This window comes from Pelophylax lessonae, assembly GCF_965119305.1.
Source record: "Pelophylax lessonae genome assembly, chromosome: 7".
Classification (NCBI taxonomy): domain Eukaryota; kingdom Metazoa; phylum Chordata; class Amphibia; order Anura; family Ranidae; genus Pelophylax; species Pelophylax lessonae.
The window spans coordinates 272900336-272912910 of NC_138774.1; the positions used below are offsets into that span (position 1 = coordinate 272900336).

Below are 12575 nucleotides of genomic sequence, written 5' to 3' on the forward strand. Positions count from 1 at the left end.
GATTCCCCTTTTGGAATGGGACTGTAAATGCCACTAGACACTGTGTATTGTACAAACAAAGTAGCTTTATTGAAATTACAAATATTGAACAAACAAAAAACAAAGAATTGCAACAATCACAAACATATACAGGGCATTAAAATATGCATGCATTTGACAGACCATGTACCGAACCACATTGAGGACGCTCAGATGCACAAGGTGATCATAGAACCGGAAACGACCCTACGCGTTTCGGGCATATAATAAGCCCTTCCTCAGGGGTCACCCAAGTTCCAGATAAAGCACCTAGTATGCCTAAAGAAGCAAAGCGTTTTAGTATATTATACAATAATTGTCTATGCATACAAAAATAAACGGTCATGTACTTATCTTATAGTGCATGCTTTATGCTCATGAACCTACCCTTTGCGTCCAACCAATGGATTGGACCGGTCTGTCGAGTTAAAAACGGTATTGCTACCGTGTGGAGGGATGCCCAAGTTCCCACAGGCCCGTTCAGGGCTAAGAATCCGTGAGAGCGTAGGGGAAATTGTAGTAGCTGCCCAGAGGGACCGACCGGGCACCACGATGACTGGAGAGTGTATGGCTCAATATGGACCACTCCCATAAAGGGGGATATGCTCATGTATCGAACCTAATGCAGAAATATGGAGAATAAAGAGAACGAGGAATGTAATGACCAAAAATAGGAATTTGCCTTATAAATTGGTCATATCTGTCTTGTACCCTGAAAAGAGACATTTACCTGTAGTATATGAGGTGAATGAGACCACAGAGGGTCATATAGAGTAAAGGTAGTAATAATCCCGTATTAACAGGGTCACAATGTGTGGTTATCTGTAAAAGTAAGGGGGTACGAAGAATAATTAGGGGACATGGTAAGACTATTGGGTTAAGAATAGGGTTGAGCGGACACCTAGATGTCCGTGTTCGACGGGTTCGGCCGAACTTTAAAAAAAAGTCCGGGTCCGTGTCCCGGACTTTTACCGAACTTTTCCCGGACACCGAACCCCATTGAAGTCAATGGGGACCCGAACTTTAAGGCACTAAAATGGCTCTAAAACACCAATGGAAAGGGCTAGAGTGCTGCAAATGGCAGCAAAACGTAGTTAAGAGCATGGCAAGTGCTCTGCAAACAAATGTGGATAGGGAAATAACTTAAAACAACAAAAAAAAAACAGAAAAATAAAACAATGTTCTTCATCTCTGAAGGACGAGGCCCATATGGAGTAGGAGGGAGGTTGAGGTGGTGGTGGATGTGGCGGTGTCATAGGCGTGCGCACAGGGTGTGCCTGGTGTACCTGGGCACACCCTAATCACCTAGGGCACATAGCATTATCGCTCTGTTTGCCAGTGAGGAGATGGGAAAGATCTCCCTCGCACCTGCTCTGCTCTATTTCTCTTTGCCAGCAGGGAGAGTAATGTATCGGGGCCATGTACATGTAGGCAAACACATGCATGTGTATTTCAACTTTGGGGTGCACACCCTAATGCAATAGGCTGCGCACACCTATGGGCGGTGTAGGTGGAAGCGGCGGTGGAGGAGGACCAGGGCCGGATTAAGAGCATCATGGTCTTGGTGCTGAGGATTTTGAAGGGCCTTAAGGGCCGTGCCTTGGCATGCACCCAGAGGAGGAAGGGTGCAGCCATGCATGCCTAATTCAACATGGGATGCTGTCTCTGAAGCCCATAAACACATCCATGCATCGGCAACTGTCCCTCCTTGTCCGGCCTTCGCGCTGTGTGGGGAGGTTCTGAGGGTGCTGCCTGGGGAAGCGAGCATAGAAGCCAGACTTCTGTGTTTACAAGTGACAGAAGAGCGGTCACAGTGAATATGGCCAACCCGGGGCCTATATAAAAGGTAGGGGCCTGCATGGAGCTGCAGCTCCAATAGCCCCTACGTTAATCTGGCCCTGAGGAGGAGGACGAGGTAGCCAACACTGCTTCTTTTTACAAATTTTAAATGAGGGTACACCCCAAAAGAGTGAGAAAGAGCAAAAATGGAACAATGGCTGGGTAAGGTCGGTATCCATTGCTATTCTGCACAAGGTACGGAAAAGTCCCGTGGGATCCATGCCTGGTTCATTTTAATGAACGTGAGCTTGTCCACATTGTCTCTGGACAGGCGGCTGCGCTTGTCTGTTATAACACCCCCAGCCGTGCTAAATACCCGTTCAGATAATACACTGGCTGCAGGGCACGCCAGCACCTCCAAGCGTAAAGGGCAAGCTCAGGCCATGTGCCCAATTTGGAGACCCAGAAGTTGAAGGGGGCAGACCCCTCATTCACTACATGTAGGCGTGTGCACACATACTGCTCCACCATGTTGGTAAAATGCTGCCTCCTGCTAAGACGTTCCATCTGAGCTGCTGGTGCTGCTGTTTGTTGTGGCGTGCTGACAAAGCTTTTCCACATTTCGGCCATGCTAACCCTGCCTTCTGAGGTGCTGGCGGTGCCCTTGTTGAGTTAGCGACCTCCTCCTCCTCTGCCTTGTGCTTCCACTGTGGCCCCGCTGTCAGATGGGAATGCCAGCAGCATCGCGTCTACCAGTGTGCGCTTGTACTCGCGCATCTTGCGATCGCGCTCCAGTGAGTGAATTAAGGACAGTACGTTGTCCTTGTAACGGGGATCCAGCAGCGTGGCCACCCAGTAATCAGCACAAGTTAGAATGTGGGCAACTCGGCGGTCGTTGTGGAGACACTGCAGCATGTAATCGCTTATGTGTGCCAGGCTGCCCAGAGGCGACGAAAGGCTGTCCTCTGTGGGAGGTGTATCGTCCGTGTCCTCTGTATCCCCCCAGCCACGCACCAGTGATGGCCATGAGCTGGCCTGGGTGCCACCCTGCTGTGAACATGGTTCCATCTCCTCCTCCAGCTCCTCCTCCTCCTCATCCTCCAGAACTGTGCCCCTGCTGGACAATTGTGTCCCTGGCGTTTGTGTGTGCAGGAACCCACCCTCGGAGCCCCTTGCGAATGACTGCCCTGAAAGCCTTTGAAATGTTACCTCTTCATCCTCCTCCTCCTCCTCCTCATCCTGTGCCACATCCTCTTCCATCATCGCCCGAATTGTTTTTTCAAGGAGGCATAGAAGTGGGATAGTTAAGCTGAGAACGGCGTCATTGCCACTGGCCATGTTGGTGGAGTACTCAAAACAGCGCAACAAGGCACAATATATGCAAATGTCAAATATGCAAACTATGCCGCAATTTAATGTTTTTTTACACCAAAAGGGTGTGTATTGAATAGCGGAATAGGATAAAAAACTGTGTATCTCACACGTACAAACACAGACTAGGCCCGATTAAATTTTTTCCTACCCTAAAGGGAGGATGAGGAAGAGGAGTATGGAACAGGCAGCACCCTCAAATCTTCAGAAGTATGAGATGAACCCCAAAAACTTGGAAAGGTGGATCTCACACGTACCGACACAGACTATTCCGCAATTTAATTGAGCCACAAAGGTTTTTATTGAATAGCGGAATAGGAAATATGATCAAAAAAAAGTTTATGTTTTTCACACGTACAGAAGCACACTAGGCCCCAATTACTATTGTTTGTACACCTAAAAGGATGGATGAGGAGGAGGAGGAGGAGTATAGAACAGGCAGCACCCTCAAATCTTCAGAAGTATGAGATGAACCCCAAAAACTTGGAAAGGTGGATCTCACACGTACCGACACAGACTATTCCGCAATTTAATTGAGCCCCAAAGGTTTTTATTGAATAGCGGAATAGGAAATATGATCAAACAAAAGTGTATGTTTTTCACACGTACAGAAGCACACTAGGCCCCAATTACTATTGTTTGTACACCTAAAAGGATGGATGAGGAAGAGGAGGAGGAGGAGGAGGAGGAGTATAGAACAGGCAGCACCCTCAAAGCTTCAGAAGTATGAGATGAACCCCAAAAACTTGGAAAGGTGGATCTCACACGTACAGACACAGACTATTCCGCAATTTAATTGAGCCCCAAAGGTTTTTATTGAATAGCGGAATAGGAAATATGATCAAAAAAAAGTGTATGTTTTTCACACGTACAGAAGCACACTAGGCCCCAATTACTATTGTTTGTACACCTAAAAGGATGGATGAGGAGGAGGAGGAGGAGGAGGAGGAGGAGTATAGAACAGGCAGCACCCTCAAAGCTTCAGAAGTATGAGATGAACCCCAAAAACTTGGAAAGGTGGATCTCACACGTACCGACACAGACTATTCCGCAATTTAATTGAGCCCCAAAGGTTTTTATTGAATAGCGGAATAGGAAATATGATCAAAAAAAAGTGTATGTTTTTCACACGTACAGAAGCACACTAGGCCCCAATTACTATTGTTTGTACACCTAAAAGGATGGATGAGGAAGAGGAGGAGGAGGAGTATAGAACAGGCAGCACCCTCAAAGCTTCAGAAGTATGAGATGAACCCCAAAAACTTGGAAAGGTGGATCTCACACGTACCGACACAGACTATTCCGCAATTTAATTGAGCCCCAAAGGTTTTTATTGAATAACGGAATAGGAAATATGATCAAAAAAAGTGTATGTTTTTCACACATACAGAAGCACACTAGGCCACAATTACTATTGTTTGTACACCTAAAAGGATGGATGAGGAGGAGGAGGAGTATAGAACAGGCAGCACCCTCAAAGCTTCAGAAGTATGAGATTGTGTTCACTGTACCCCACAAAGATTGTGTTCACTGTACCCCACAAAGATTGTGTTCACTGTACCCCACAAAGGTTGTGTTCACTGCACCCCACAAAGATTGTGTTCACTGTACCCCACAAAGGTTTTGTTCACTGCACCCCACAAAGATTGTGTTCACTGTACCCCACAAAGATTGTGTTCACTGTACCCCACAAAGGTTTTGTTCACTGCACCCCACAAAGATTGTGTTCACTGTACCCCACAAAGGTTGTGTTCACTGCACCCCACAAAGGTTTTGTTCACTGCACCCCACAAAGATTGTGTTCACTGCACCCCACAAAGATTGTGTTCACTGTACCCCACAAAGGTTTTGTTCACTGCACCCCACAAAGATGGTGTTCACTGTACCCCACAAAGATTGTCTTCACTGCACCCCACAAGGATTGTCTTCACTGCACCCCACAAAGATTGTGTTCACTGCACCCCACAAAGGTTTTGTTCACTGCACCCCACAAAGATTGTGTTCACTGTACCCCCCCCCCCAAAGATTTTGTTCACTGCACCCCACAAGGATTGTCTTCTCTGCACCCCACAAAGATTGTGTTCACTGTACCCCCCAAAGATTTTGTTCACTGCACCCCACAAGGATTGTCTTCACTGCACCCCACAAGGATTGTCTTCACTGCACCCCACAAAGATTGTGTTCACTGTACCCCCACAAAGGTTTTGTTCACTGCACCCCACAAAGATTGTGTTCACTGTACCCCCCAAAGATTTTGTTCACTGCACTCCAAAAGGATTGTGTTCACTGCACCCCAAAAAGATTGTGTTCACTGCAGCCCACACACAGAAAAATGGATGTGGATCACTAACACCTGCCTATCTCCTATCCCACACCACACAGCAATATCGATTGTAGTTTGTAGAACACACTTTCCCTAAAATTCAGCAGACTCTGTCCCTAACAGGATTGAGAAGAGATCGTAGATCAGGAGAACTAAGTGCAGACCCCACCCCACACAGCAATATCGATTGTAGTTTGTAGAACACACTGACCCTATAATTCAGCAGACACTATCCCTAAAATGCCTACAACTCGCCCTGCCTAAACACTCCGACCTGTCCCTCAATTCTATCCGGACACAAATGGTTTTTTCCTGCCTATCTTTCCCTAATCAGCAGCCAGCACGTTGATGTGTGCTCTGTCCCTGATCTAAGCAGCATAATGACGCCGCTGCGGCTGCCTCGAACTTATAAAGACTTGGTCACATGCTTCAGACGGCCAATCACAGCTACTGAGACATTTGCAGGCATGGCTGGGATGGCTTAAGGCACACCAGTTAAACGATTGTTGATTGGCTGTTGAAAGCCCGCCATGAAAAGAGCGCCAAAGCATGCAAAACCCGGAAATAAAACGACCGAACACGGATTTTTACCCGAATATACAGTAAAGTGTCCGTGTTCGTGTTCGGGTAACAAAAATCCAATTATTCGGTACGAACACGAATAATACAGTCCGTGTTCGCTCAACACTAGTTAAGAAACAGTATCAATATGATACGGTGCCACCAAGAGCCAAGGTATGCAGACAACCGGAGGTGCGTGCACAAAAGAGCGTGATTGGAGGAAATGCAGTGTTAGAATAGGAGTAAACCCTCTATCCAAAGTCGAACATAGTGAATAAGGGGTGAGCGACATAACATAGCTGCCCATTTTAGTCCTGGATATGCCTTGTCACAATAATACAGCCTCAAGTATATATAAAGTATCCTATATCGCCTCTAGTGGTGTTTGTCATGGAGGCATGACATAGCCACTGTGCATGAATCCATGGTATATATTTTATACCATGGATTCATGCACAGTGGCTATGTCATGCCTCCATGACAAACACCACTAGAGGCGATATAGGATACTTTATATATACTTGAGGCTGTATTATTGTGACAAGGCATATCCAGGACTAAAATGGGCAGCTATGTTGTTATGTCGCTCACCCCTTATTCACTATGTTCGACTTTGGATAGAGGGTTTACTCCTATTCTAACACTGCATTTCCTCCAATCACGCTCTTTTGTGCACGCACCTCCGGTAGTCTGCATACCTTGGCTCTTGGTGGCACCGTATCATATTGATACTGTTTCTTAACCCAATAGTCTTACCATGTCCCCTAATTATTCTTCGTACCCCCTTACTTTTACAGATAACCACACATTGTGACCCTGTTAATACGGGATTATTACTACCTTTACTCTATATGACCCTCTGTGGTCTCATTCACCTCATATACTACAGGTAAATGTCTCTTTTCAGGGTACAAGACAGATATGATCAATTTATAAGGCAAATTCCTATTTTTGGTCATTACATTCCTCGTTCTCTTTATTCTCCATATTTCTGCATTAGGTTCGATACATGAGCATATCCCCCTTTATGGGAGTGGTCCATATTGAGCCATACACTCTCCAGTCATCGTGGTGCCCGGTCGGTCCCTCTGGGCAGCTACTACAATTTCCCCTACGCTCTCACGGATTCTTAGCCCTGAACGGGCCTGTGGGAACTTGGGCAACCCTCCACACGGTAGCAATACCGTTTTTAACTCGACAGACCGGTCCAATCCATTGGTTGGACGCAAAGGGTAGGGTCATGAGCATAAAGCATGCACTATAAGATAAGTACATGACCGTTTATTTTTGTATGCATAGACAATTATTGTATAATATACTAAAACGCTTTGCTTCTTGAGGCATACTAGGTGCTTTATCTGGAACTTTGGGTGACCCCTGAGGAAGGGCTTACTCTATGCCCGAAACGCGTAGGGTCGTTTCCAGTTCTATGATCACCTTGTGCATCTGAGCGTCCTCAATGTGGTTCGGTACATGGTCTGTCAAATGCATGCATATTTTAATGCCCTGTATATGTTTGTGATTGTTGCAATTCTTTGTTTTTTGTTTGTTCAATATTTGTAATTTCAATAAAGCTACTTTGTTTGTACAATACACAGTGTCTAGTGGCATTTACAGTCCCATTCTAAAAGGGGAATCTTCTTTGTATACATACTAACCAGGGATGATGGCCACTGACACTGGGCACTGAGTGTGTGGGAATACCGTTTGTCTCAAAAATCAGAACATAGACATCTAGGCTTCTATCAAATGCTGGCCACACACACTTTGATTTAATTAACTGATCAATGTGCGATTCAGTCAAATCAAAAATCGGCAAACAATCGAGCATGCATAATTTCTCTTTTGAGCAATTTGAGCTTGATTCTGATCAAACTGAGTTGATTAACCAAGGCAGAAATTTATTGATCGTGTTGGTTCGATCTGCAGCACTAAGATGCTTTGTTCATGAATTTGATCATATTTCAATCACATTATATGATTGCATTGTGAAAGCAGAGATGTGATCGATAATTGATTGCATCTTCCAACTATCCATCGGAACCCACTTCCCAGATCAATCAAATATGCGGTCAACAATAGATTTGATCTTGTCCAATGGGAATATTTTATCAAAAAACAAATCGATCAGTTTTCAAAGCGTGTATAGCCACCATTAGACACAAAGCTTGTTGACATTTCGCAGCCAGTTCACAGGGGTAACATAATAGAGACTAATAAGGTTATATACTAAAATAACAATGATGAGGTCTCCGCTACTTACATGAACGCAGCTGGAAGTGGCGCTGGTGTCATACAATTGTCTATGTGCAATCACCATGTATTCAGCCCCTCTGCTCCTCATCCTGGCCATCAATGGCAACATTATGAAGAAAAGCTGATGATACACAATTGTGTATATTCTGCTGTGAAAGGCTGCAAAACTTTAGAAAAACTTTAGAAAAAAACTTTAGACATCAGCTTAAAGTGTAAACACTTTTTTTTGTTTTGTTTGTTTGTTTTTTTTTTTTTTTGGTTTTGGATAGAATGGGGAAAAGTTAGAACCCTGTCAGCTTTTACTACTATCTGGAGCTACATTGCCTTGAAAAAGTATTCATACCCCTTAAAATTTTGTCATGTTACAATCAAAAACATAAATGTATTTTATTGGGATTTTATGTGATAGACCAACACAAAGTGGCACATAATAGCGAAGTGGAAGGAGAAATATAAAAACGGTTTTCAAAATATTTTACAAAAAATATGTGAAAAGTGTGGCGTGCATTTGTATTCACCCCCCCCCCCCCCCCCCCCGGAGTCAATACTTTGTAGAACCACCTTTCACTGCAATAACCGCTGCAAGTCTTTTTGGGGATGTCTCTACCAGCTTCGCACATCTAGAGAGGGAAATTTTTGCCCATTTTGCTTTGCAAAATAGCTCAAGCTCTGTCAGATTGGATGGGGAGCTTCTAAACATCAAATTTTAAAGCCTCGTACACACGCAACGAATTTCCGCCAACCGGTCATCCATCTTTTGTCCAGAGTTGTGTTTTGTTGGTTGGAATGCACCTAGACTGCACACGAATTTTCCCGCACGAGAAAATTCTACTTCAGAAGTGATGTCATGTGTTGGTTTGCTTTCTTTGTGTTCTTTCTTCTCTGAGCATGCCTAGTCTTGCTCATAAGATTTTTCCCTGTCGAAATCTGTACTGACTGCACGAAAATCGGCCGTGTTTTGACGGCGGACAAAAATTTTATAGCCTGCACACCAGATTTTTTTCGGCCGAAAAGTCAGAGTCGGTTGTCGGAAGCATCATACTAACAACTTGAAAATCGGCAGATCGGTCGTTGGACGAAAATTCCCGGCCGAATTTCGACGCGTGTGTACGAGGCTTAAGTCTTGCCACAGATTCTCAATTGGATTTAGGTCTGGACTTTGACTGGGCCATTCTAACACATGACTATGCTTTGATCTAAACCATCCCATTGTAGCTCTGGCTGTATATTTAGGGTCGTCCTGTTGGAAGGTGAACCTCCGTCTCAGTCTAGAGTCTTTTGCAGACTTTTTCCAAATTTTGGTACATTACAGCCTTATTCCAAAATGAATTAAATTCATAATTTTCCTCAAAATTATACAAAACAATACCCCATAATGACAACGTGAAAGAAGTTTGTTTGAAATCTTTGCAAATTAAAAATAAAAACACGAAAAAAAAAAAAAATCCCACGCACATAAGTATTCACAGCGTTTGCCATGACACTCAAAATTGAGCTCAGGTGCTTCCTGTTTCCACTGATCATCCTTGTAGATGTGTCTAGAACTTAATTGGAGTCCACCTGTGGTAAATTCAGTTGATTGGACATGATTTGGAAAGGCACAGACCTGTCTATATAAGGTCCCACGGTTAACAGTGCATGTCAGAGCACAAACCAAGCCTTGAAGTCCAAGGAATTGTCTGTAGACCACCAAGACAGGATTGTATCAAGGCACAGAAGAATTTCTGCAGCATTAAAGGTCCCAATGAGCACAGTGGCCTCCATCATCCATAAATGGAAGAAGTTTGGAACCACCAGGACTCTTCTAAGAACGGGCTGCCCAGTCAAACTGAGCAATCGGGGGGGGGGGGGGCGGACATGAGAGGAGGTGAAGGGAGAGAGCTCCGTCTGACAGTCTCGGATCCTGCCTTCATCCTGAGAGCAGAGTGCTTGTTTTGTCTGAGGCAGGCTTGCTGGCGTGAACTACACAAAGGATTTGTCGGGTTCGGGACATACTGGTCTCCCTGCCTCCTTGAAGTAGGATTATGTGACGTTGTTTGTTCCCGCCTGAAGCCACTCATATACTGCAAATAGGTTGTAATGATTGCATATCCCTATCTCTATATATACACACCAAATAACCATCCTACCTGGTCCGTCTAAGTGAGGAGGAAGCCATAAGTGGATATATGAAGTGCAGCTACTAGTGTGTTGATCATCGTACTCCTAGGATATTTGGATGTATTAAAGAATTTTCGGCTATCAAGTTATAATGAGTTGCTATCCTATTTAGCATAAAAAGCGGTGCCTTTGCAGTGATTGAGGGGCTGGACACTCAACCATAGATAAACGTGAGAATATATGTAAACTTTTGATGCTATATATAAACACTGAGGGATTGATATCTATTGTCCTATGTGTCGCCACAATCTGCCACCTCCTGAGTCATTAAAAAGGAAATACCGGTCTGTCATGGTCTCTCTGGCCCTGAGGAAGCCGGTGAGAACACGTCGGCTTGCTGGGGACCTACATTGACCGCGTTCCACCTGAGACCTATCTTCCATCCTATACAGGTTTTCCCCTTAGGGGATGTATTTCTATTCTAATGACCCTTATTAATTGGTTTTATAGAAATTCTCTCTATGCGTCTTGTCCTTGTGAACATGTGCGTGATCGCCCATGTTTTTTATTTGAAATTTGAATAAAATGTAATTTGTTTTTTATAAATTGGTTTTGGCGTGATCCTTCTACTCCCACTGGCCCGCAAAGCCCCATATTTTTCTATCCTTTTACTTTGTATATCTATTAGGGGTAAGGGCCTATTTACACGGTACTTTTTTTGCGCTTGTTTTGTCTGACTGGTGATCAGGAGTGGACCGGGGAACACTGAGGGTGAGCCTGCAGATGGTCAAATATGGCAGAATGGCCCCTAAACCCCCGAGAGACTGGCTGGCCAGGTTTGCCTGGGGCTCTCAAGATGGCGCTGATGGCCAGTAAGCAGGGGAGACACACACGCAGGACACGTTGCAGCCAGAGCTAGAGGACTCTGATTTCCCTGCCTGTAGCTCAGCGAACCCTATGCCTAAAAAGAGAGGGGGTGAGACAAAGGGGGAGATCGCTGGAAAGGAACATTAGGGTGGCCAAAGATACTCAAGAAGGTTAGGGGGCAGCAGAACCCTCGCTGGACACAGATCCTGCCATACATCTGTCAATCCACCCTGACAGAACATATCGATGGCCTGAAACTGGAATTCTCTTTCCTTAAACAAATGGTCAAAGTGAAAGAGAGAACAAAGGCTGCTGAACAACGTATCAGTGACTTGGAGGATACAGTTAGGCCAATGAAGACTGCTGTCCAAGTGGCAAAAAAGGTACTTTCTGAACACACGCTAAAGATGGCCGATATGTAAGATTGTATGCACTGCAATAATATTAGGCTGGTGGGCTTTCAAGAAGGTGCGGAAGCTGGACACCCTGAAGACTTTCTGGAGGGCTGGCTGAAGGCAACATGGATGCTACTACTTTTACTCGTTTATTCACCATTGAGAGAGCTCATCGAGTGCCGGCTAGGATGCCTCCTAGTGGGGCGATCCCTCACCCTATGATTGCCAAGATCCGGCACTTCCATGACCGGGAGCCCATTCTGAAAGCTGCAAGACTGGGCCCTACTGTGGATTATAATGGCTACCGCATTTCTAGGTCATCGTACCAAGACCAGTCCAGGGCCACTAGAATGACCAGAATCCCTTTGGCCCCAATCCTGTGTAGAAGTCGCGGAAGAAGCTGGAGCAGAGGAAAAGCGTAAATCAGATGGTACCAGCTCCATGAAGCCAGCAGAGCATCCGTAGCATCTGCCAGAGGATCTTGTGACCTGGTCACGAACTTCGGCATCTTTCTGTTGAGCCGAGACACCAACAGATCCACCTCGGGGGTGCCCCACTGCAGACAAATCTGATGAAACCCGTTCGGAAGAAGGGACAATTCCACCAGGTCCAACACCTGAGGTAATCCGCCTTTCCAATTTTCCACACTGGAAATGTGCATGGCAGAGAGGGCCGGAACAAACTGCTCTGTCTTCCGGAGAATGCTGGACACCTCCAGGGCCGCTAACACACTCATGCCACCCTGGTGATCGTCATACGCCACGGTTGTGGTGTTGTGCGACAATTTGCACCGGGGCCCCCAGAGCTGCTCTGTCCAATGATCCAGGCAAAGCCTGATTTCTCAAAGTTCCAAGACATGGATGGACATCTGTAGCAAGGTCAAGGAGCACAGCTGCCAGACCAGA

General features: G+C 45.3%; 1 protein-coding gene across 3 annotated transcripts in view; it reads right to left on the reverse strand.

Moving 5' to 3' along the window:
* Positions 1-12575, reverse strand: part of KYAT1 (kynurenine aminotransferase 1) — a 92047-nt gene that overhangs the window by 48794 nt on the left and 30678 nt on the right. The window contains exon 3 of one of the 3 annotated variants that reach the window (XM_082262945.1): positions 8316-8429. The exons of the other annotated variants lie outside the window; for them this stretch is intronic. Coding sequence (XP_082119071.1) covers positions 8316-8417 — 102 coding nt within the window. The 5' untranslated portion in view covers positions 8418-8429. The remainder of the gene's footprint in view (positions 1-8315; positions 8430-12575) is intronic. 3 annotated transcript variants of the gene reach the window in all.